This window comes from Sinocyclocheilus rhinocerous, unplaced genomic scaffold, assembly GCF_001515625.1.
Source record: "Sinocyclocheilus rhinocerous isolate Xijiao unplaced genomic scaffold, SAMN03320098_v1.1 scaffold1136, whole genome shotgun sequence".
Taxonomy (NCBI): domain Eukaryota; kingdom Metazoa; phylum Chordata; class Actinopteri; order Cypriniformes; family Cyprinidae; genus Sinocyclocheilus; species Sinocyclocheilus rhinocerous.
The window spans coordinates 152,692-161,620 of NW_015647033.1; the positions used below are offsets into that span (position 1 = coordinate 152,692).

General features: G+C 40.0%; 1 protein-coding gene across 1 annotated transcript in view; it reads left to right on the plus strand.

Annotated features, from left to right (window-relative positions):
- Window positions 1-3,171, plus strand: part of tsc1b (TSC complex subunit 1b) — a 19,458-nt gene extending 16,287 nt beyond the window's left edge. Inside the window, exon 22 of the mRNA XM_016512542.1 lies at window positions 809-3,171. Coding sequence (XP_016368028.1) covers window positions 809-1,397 — 589 coding nt within the window. The 3' untranslated portion in view covers window positions 1,398-3,171. The remainder of the gene's footprint in view (window positions 1-808) is intronic.
- The last annotated feature ends 5,758 nt before the right edge of the window (window positions 3,172-8,929 follow it).

Consider the following 8,929-nt stretch of genomic DNA (forward strand, 5'->3'; position numbering starts at 1 on the left):
TCCCGCCCTGTCTTCCTGTTTCAGTTAAAATGACGTCAACACAGAGTAACGCTGCGTGTTTCTAAGCATTTCAGGGGACCTTTAATGTCGATCATGGATCAAATCGATCCACAATGACAAACAGCGAATATATCTGTGCTGTTTAATGCATTTGAGACGTTGTGTTTTCCTCAGTGCATAACTGACATGTCACAGGTATATTTTTCATCTGTAAATGTTAGAAAGTCATGCAAACATATCCATTTTGCTGTCAGGAGTGGGCGAGGCACGTGAGAGCAACGAGCGCATCTGCGCGCATGCACGCTAAACAGACAAGAGTGCCATCAAATAGGAGCGCAATAATTCTGAGTAAAATATACATTTTGCTAAAAAAAAATTGTGCGATTTATCAAAAGTTTGGAAACACTATGATTTGAAATTAACAAATTTAAATGTTAAATATTTTAACTGGTGCTGTATATGTGTACGATTTAGCTTAAATGAAGCTGTCATTCAAATATTGCATGCTTTTAAACTAGCTGTTTTTCAGGTTATGTAAATTTTATGTAATAGTTATATGACTAACATCTAATAATTCTCTCTCCAAATAACTTGTTGCATTTTTGCCTTAATTACTTAAAAAATAAATAAATAAATAAAAAATAGGACACTAATTTGTTTCCTGTTTTTGTGGCCTGTTATAAATGGGTCTGTTTTTGGATTACATAATTATCATGCATTCTGTTGCATTCTTCTCTCTCTTTTTTTTTTTTTTTACATAAAGTTCTTACGATTGTGACTTTTTTTCTGGTTGTTTCTGGTGTCACAGTGTCATAGTGGTGGATGGTGCAGTAAAAACAGCCACCAAAGAAGACAGCAAGTCACCTCAGTCTCCACGTGGCAATGGCAGCAATTTATCGCCAGCGCAGCCCATGGCCAGCTCTTCCCCGGCCAACTCCGTAAACGGCAATCGAGACACTCCCCCACCTTTTCTAGTGGAACCGCCCCCTCACCGTCCTCATTCCCCGCTGGGACCCCCAGGACCTTTGGTACCTTCTGACACCCCACTCACTGTAGGCTCCTACCCCAGTGCCAAGAGCTTTCTGGGTATGCGTGCAAGAGAGCTATTCCGCAACAAAAGCGAGAGCCAGTGCGATGAGGATGAAGCCCCGCCTCCGCGTCTCACTGGCCTATCACAGGGCCTGAAAACTGAGCTCTGCGTGGAGCCGACAGCGAAGAGTACATCCAGCTCCACTGCTGCGCAGAGCTTCACACTCATCACATCTGCTAAAGAAACCCAACCTGATGCTCAGAGAGCCAAAAACCGAGACACGTTCGGCTCAAGATGCCCAGAGAGGCCCAGGCAGCAACCGTTAAGGATCATGGACTATAACGAAAGTCATCAGGAGCACAGTTAAAGTTATGGAAAAATGGTGAAAGAGAGAGAGGTAGAGGATGGAGAGATGTGCGAATTTAGATTATTAGACCGTAAGGCAAGACTCCTTCAATTTTCAGTGTTATCTGTCCCATTTCCACAAGCCGACAACAGGATTTGGAGCTAATAAATCAGTAAAACCCTCACTAAGATGGGACAAGTGGATAGAATAGACTATACCGACATATATAGAAGTGGTCACAAAATGTCTTTTAGTAATCCCACTGCGTTGTTCTCCAGAAATGTCCCCGCTGCATCTTTTATTTGTTGTTTTTTGCTAATTTATCTGCTCCCTTTAACCAAGTAACTGTTGCAGCACGTGGAAACTTTGCATTTAGGCTGTTAGAAGCAATATAAGTTGATTAATTTGTAGTAATGGTACAGTGCTTACACCCTCACAGCTCACCCGCACAGAGCTGAAGTGTGTGCTTGGATGCCAGGAGGTGGATGGTCGGTTGGATGGTTGTCTTGTGCCAAGCAGGAGTCAGTGTTTCTTTTAAAACCATCAGGTTTAACCTTTCAGACATGTCAGGTGCATTTTCATGTGCTCAAATCATGTTTATCTTTACTATGTTTCTGGTGTGTGTATGTGTAAAATGTCTGTTTGTGTGTGTGTGTATGTTGAAAGTGATGGCCTGTATCCCAGACTTGATTCTGGGTTAAACTGCACTGTAAGTTGTTACTGATTACGGAAAAAATCCGTTACAGTCTTGGACTAGACTAAATCTGGATCCAAGAAATGATACAGCCACAACGAGAGGAAGGTTCGACATGTTTTTTATATTTTTTTAATTATTTATTTTTTTGTCCTCTTCTCTTTAGCTTTTCAAGTATTACCAGTGCTTTTAAAAGTTATAAAGCAACGTAAACAAACAACAGCCATAGATTCCTGATCATTACCCAAGTCTAGTCAAACCTATGAATCCTATCCTTCAGTAATCTCTATAAAACATCGTAAGTAAAATCTAGATGATCTAGTGGCCATTTTGAAGCCTTATCCTAATAATAAATAAGTCTAATAAATAAGTCAGACATAAGTAAAGTAATTCGCTTTGACGATGCTAACCTTCATCATATTTGCTCAAAACTCAGTAGGTAACTGATAATGGTATGGATGATCTGTCTTTTACCCTCTCACTTTTACGCACTTCAATGGATATTATTACTAAGTTTGCTTTCTCGGTGCCAAATACTCAATAAGACACTGACAGTATTCTGTAGAGCTTAAATGTACTGGTTTTTGTTCTATTATTCAAGCACATATATTCTTAGACTACCACATATCAGTTTGAGGGGGTAAATATAAGACTTGATTTTGTCGAGCTGAGAGTATGTGGACCGTAGCAATGAGAGCTGTACGATGCCAAGTAGACGGTGTAAAATATCTCCAAATTTCTACAAAATGGCCATGTTGATAGTCAGACGTCATTTAGGAATTGCGGATGGGGTGGTCATACTCAAATTGTTCCCAAATCCTGTTGTCCCCTTGAAGTCTCTGCTGTTCCTTCTGCCTTGCTATCTAGAGCATGTACAACAATTCTTTTTTTAATGCCAACAGCAGGAACTATGACTTAACAAGATACAAGGTACAATCAGCGTGGAATGAAAGGAACGTATGAATTCGAGCTCCTTTGCTGGAGATGAAAGCTCTTGGGTTTGTTGGGGGAGGAAAGGCAGGGTCGTTTGGAAAAGGTTCTTAAAGCAGTTGCTTGTGTTAACTGTGAATGACAAAAATAAAATCGTCTTCAATGTTTTGCACTACAGATTTGGGGTTGTCTTGGTTATTTTCCTCCTTGATTAATTTCGCTTTGATGTCTGGAATGGAAATGAAACACAATTTGAGGCCTGCAATCTACGCTGGCAAGAAAACATCACTTCCTTGGCTGCCAGCCGTAATTATTTGAAGCTGATTTAAATGGGTAATATTGTTGACAAACAATAACCATTTGAGTTTTTTAGGTATATAATAATTATTTCTGCACACTTAAGTCACTTAATATGTATGAATTTCATTCCATTTCAGTTTCAAGCTTTCTATTTAATTTTTTTTTATTTTTCATTAGTTACAGTTCAATGCAGCATATTAAAATAACATATTATATATAAAGCCTAACAAGCTAAATGTATTTCTTTTTCTTACAGGAGTTAGAATACTTCATATACGAGTTGAGCCACTATTGTCTGTGGAAAAAAAATTCTCCTTTTGTGTTCCACAGATGAAAAACATAGGTTGTAAATGACATGAAGGTGAGTGAATTGTTAATTTTTGGATGAATTTTCTCTTCAAGTTCCAAATACGTTTAGAATCATCATTTTAACATTCTCTCTCCCACCTGAAGACATTTGAATTATTATTATTATTATTTCCAAAAAAGGCCAAATGACCAATATTTATTGTTTTACAAAATCGCATGATCGACCACTAGAGGGCACTGTTGCTCTTGATTATCAATCATCAATCAACAGGTGCTGTCGAATCGCTATTGACTCTCCCGAACGTTATGGCTCAAAGCATATCAATACAGATTAGCATGGCCGTTGATTTGAGGTCAAACGATACATTGCATTCAAGTTTCTGCGCTTCCCTGTGAAAAAACGTGCAGTTCTGTAAGATTCAGTCGATGTCCTAATTGAGGGGGGAAAACGGTGTACAGCAGCTTGCTGGTTTTAGCTGGTCTGGTGAGTTGGTTGCGGTTTATAAAGTGCTCTGAGTACATTACAACAGGTCAGCCTGGGAAAACTAGCTGATGACACTACTAATCTATCTTTGCCATTTTAGACCAGCAAATAGGGTTGATTTTTTTTTTTTTTTTTATATCTCACCAGCTTTTTTATTTTAATTAATTATCTACAAAATAAGTCATTTTCATACACCTAAGCTCGATGTCAAAATATTATATACCCGAGAAGTCTGTGAACCGAATGGAGTTCAAACAGCTTATATTTTATTTAGATAGTGAGTGACCTAAACATATGGCACATGTGGTGCAATTATTCCCTCTCTGCGCGTCTTGTTGAAATTCAGTGGCAGAGCGAAACACGACGAGAGCTGCTACAACTGAGGAAGTAAGATTAGTTTATCAAACGTGTGCATATGTAGGACTATTTCATGACTGAGTCAAAAAAAAAAAATCTTGTTTAATTTAGCAGTACTCTGAGGGGTCAGGGAAACTGATGCAGAATAATTGGACGCAGAGGGAATCCATACCAATTTGTGATTTCAGAATCTACTTGAGAAATTAAATGTCAGTGCAAATATGAAATTGCTCCTCAATGTTTTCAAAGATTGTATGAAATTTTAAGTATAAATCTTAAGTATTCACAGCAAAGGGATTTCTCTCTTTGCCAACTTGAAATGCAACCCAGTGAAATTGTCAGGACACAGGAGGAGGCAAGCAGTGGAGTTAAAGCAGTGCCATGCAGTCATGATTGGGCTATAAAGAGTCTTATTTTTATTTCATTATTTCTCCGTTTTCTCTTGAAAGTGCTGTAGATTCCTGGTATCAAGGGTTCGTCTTTATTTTTTTTCATGCATTTGAAAATTATAATTAGAGGATAACTGCATCCAACTGTGAAAATGTGTGAAATAGCCTACTTTCAGTATTGTAGTATCTAGGTCTTGGGTGTAATTAGAAGCCCAGTTAAGGCAAAACTAATTACAATTAACACGATTAGTTATTATTTTTGCAGCATGGCAACGTGTTTCCCCCTTATCTGTCCAGGAACTAAAGTGTCTCAGTGTGATTTAAAAATCTTAATATATTATTTTAATGCTTTTCATGCTCATTTTCCAGCATCCAAAAATCCCGGTTATTTTTAAATGTTTGCGTTTATTCCACATGGACCCATGCTGAAGCAGAAATGCTAAACAAGATCATTTTGGTAAGCATATTTCATACTGACACTCCTAAAAACGACTTCATTTGTCCTCATTAATAGCTTAAAAGTCCATGAATAAATAATTGTTAAAAAGGATACTTTTTGTTTTGTTTAGCTAAACGCAAAGTGCACAGAAATGGAATGAATATGAGCGTTTATCCATGAGCCCAACCCTGCAATCACATTTAGACAGCTGACACACACACACACACACCTCTACATCCGGTTTCACAGGAGGGGGGGGGAAAGCTTGCTTTACTATGCGTAGTTGGACCTTTGAGATGAGAATAAATTCAATTAACCTAGGTGGTTTGTTTTCCTCTCTTCTGAATCTGTTAGCCAAGTAGACTCAACTTAAAAAGGAGAGAAGAAAGGAAAAGAGAGCAAAAGGGGAAAGGGAGAGAGAGAACAAGGGATGCGCGCGCCAATCCCAGTGGTTTAATTATTTTAATTATCATCCTCTTTCGGCTTTTCTAAAAAAGGGGCCATTAAAGGATGCCCATTTGGGTTAATCTGAGTTTTAAAAAAAAGCAAGATGGAGGGAGAGATAAAAGGCTGCGGATGTCAGAACTAATCAGGAGTGTTAAAGCTGCTATTTATGATCTGGGACTGCTGTGAAAAGTCTTTTCAAAATACCTTTCTCCTGTTTCAAACACCCGCAAATCACCAGACTCTTTTTGCAGATATATGTAATTATGGACAGAATTCTAGCTTAGCTAGCCTACCTTTTATATTTTAATTAGCCTACATTGTGCATTATGTGATTTTGTTTAGGCCTGTTGTTTGTCGAATTTTCACGGCGAAAATCATTTCAATTCAGCCATTGGTCTTCTATACTCTGTTTGGGGCGAAAGATTTCCCCGTGATTTTGTAGTTCAAATTGGTCACGTGGATTTGCCTCATTGACCAATAGAAATCTGCCTGGTTTTAAAGTGACGGTTCAGGTTCACACATCTCGACAGACATTTCCGCTGCTTTCTGGAATACTCGATTCTGATTGGCCAATCGCGGCATTCAGCGGTAATTTTCCCATAGCTAGGCGGCACAGCGCAAGCTCCTCCAGGTAACTAAAATTGGCGCTACTTCCACCTCCCTCGTGTCACTCTTGCTCTCGCTTGTTTTATACAAATAGTGACCTAATGTAGTGGATAATCTCAGGTAACTAGTATTAATATTGTAGCAGTGTTCGTTTTTTGCAAGGACAAATGTTTTTCTCAGACTATACCTTTTGTAGGACTTCATTCCTTAGCGGAAGCTTTAAGGTAATATCCAGATAAGAATATAAAATAATTTCAACTAAAATCATCATTTAATGCCCTCATATTTTTTTTTTTTTAATGAGAAGCTGTGTAATGAGCATTATCGCAATACACACATGGGATGATGGCATGATGTGACTTGTGACTGCCCACCCATCTTAATTGAACCTTTCAGTTCGCCATTAAAGCATCGTTGTTCAAACACCTGCTGTGATTGAAACATCGCTCTCACTTTGACTAACTACTCTGAAAAGACACCTAATGTCTTTTCATCGAAAGTTACAGAGAACCTGACACACCACACTTGAGTGCAGATGCCCGGCTAAAACCTGCACAGGTGTTGAACCACAGCAGGAAAAGGAGCAGAGAAAGATCCACTTTCTGAATAAATCCAAGCAGAAGCAATATCCTGCATGTGTAGAGAGATGGACGGGAGCCCATGTAATATTAAAAGCGCCGTGTCTGGCAACGCAAGCGGTGCCACTTCTTTCATTGCTCCTGCTCCCTCCACTACCCGGCCACTGGCTCTTCTCTCAAGGTGACACTTCAAAGCACCAACGCAGACGTGGAAGGCCTGGCTGCCAGCATGGAGCCAACCCAACCCTCCTCCACCCCCTTCCTCAAACAGGCGCTTGCTACCCCCGCTGGGCCAGGTCAACGCCAAGAATCCACACCGCTTGCCACTCGGGAACCCTTGTCAAAATCTGCTTCGTATCCTTAATTAATAACACTCCTTTCCTATTGCAAACCCGAGGGGGGAGAGAGTGCCCGTCTGGAGTCCACTGGCACTGTTCGTTACTGGAGTCTCAATTCCGACAAAGAGTCTTGCTGAAAATGAAGGCGGTGTTATCTGTTACACCAATATCTGTTGGAATTTAGGCAATGATTTACTGCAAATTGTGGCCCTGTAATGTCAGTTTTTCTCACCTTTCTGTCTTTCTTTTTTTACTCCGGACGCCCCTCATTGGGACTCAGCAGAGGAATGTGCACCCTAAGCAATAATTTGTGAAGGTTCAAGTGGGTACGTTCAACTTTGGCTCTCCGAGAGCTGAAAAATGCAGCATACGGAGGTAGGAAGACATCAAGACATGTCCGAATCCAGTGTTCTTGTATGACATGCCTTCAGCTGCAACAGTATCATTTGCTGTATAATATATCCGAGAATCCTGTGCATACGATTTGGTGGTTCGTGGAAGGAATGAAAATGTAGACTCCAACGTTTTAAGCATAGCTTATGTTTTGGTCTGCTGAAAAGTGTTTAAAAAACATGTTAAAATGGCCGTGTATCTTGTGGGTGATCTTTCATACTTGTTAAGCTTTTATGATAATCAAATTCCATCATGCACCTACCACCACCATGCTTGACTATAGGCAAGACACAATTTCCTTGGTACTCCTATCCAGGGCGTCGCCACACATGCTGGACACCATCTGAGCCAAACAAGTTTATCTTAGTCTCATCCGACCACAGGACATGGTTCCAGTAATTCATGCTCTTGGACAGGTTGTCTTCAGCAAACTGTTTGCGGGCTTTCTTGTGAGCCAGCTTTAGAAGAGGCTTCCTTCTGGGACGACGGCCATGCAAACCGACTTGTTGCAGTGTGTGGTGTATGGTTTGAGCACTGACAAGCTGACCTCCCGCTTCTGCAAACTCTAAAGCAATGCTGGCAGCACTCATGCGTCTGTTTTTTGAAGCCAGCGTCTGTACCCAACGCACAGCACGAGGACTCAACTTCTTTGATCGACCCTTGCAAGGCCTGTTTCAAGTGGAACTCGTCTTAGAAAACCTCTGTATGACCCTGGCCACTGTACTGCAACTCAGTTTAAGGGTGTTGCAGATCTTCTTATAGCCTAGGCCATCTTTGTGGAGAGCAACAATTCTAATTCTCAAATCCTCAGAGAGTTCTTTGCCATGAGGTGCCACGTTGAACTTCCAGTGGTCAGTATGAGAGAATTGTTCTCAAAGCACAAAATTTTAACTGCTCTAATACAAGATACACAAATTTGTATGGTCCTGTCAAGCAGGCAAAAACATGAACATGATGAATAGGACATGTGGCTTTGCATGGTTAAACGACATACAGCTGTTATCACTTAGGGTGTACTCACTTTTGTTGCCAGCTATTTTGACAATAATGGCTGTATGTTGAGTTATTTTCAGAGGACAGTAAATCTGTACTGCTATACAAGCAGCACATTGACTACTCTAAAAAACATCCAAGTTTTATTTCTATTGTATTGTCCCTTGAGAAGATATACTAAAATGGTTGCTGAAAAGTGAGGGGTGTACTCACTTTTGTGAGATACTGTATATATGTGCAAATGACAAGTCTCGGTTAGCCTAACACAGTACACGTAGCAAGGTGTATATATATAT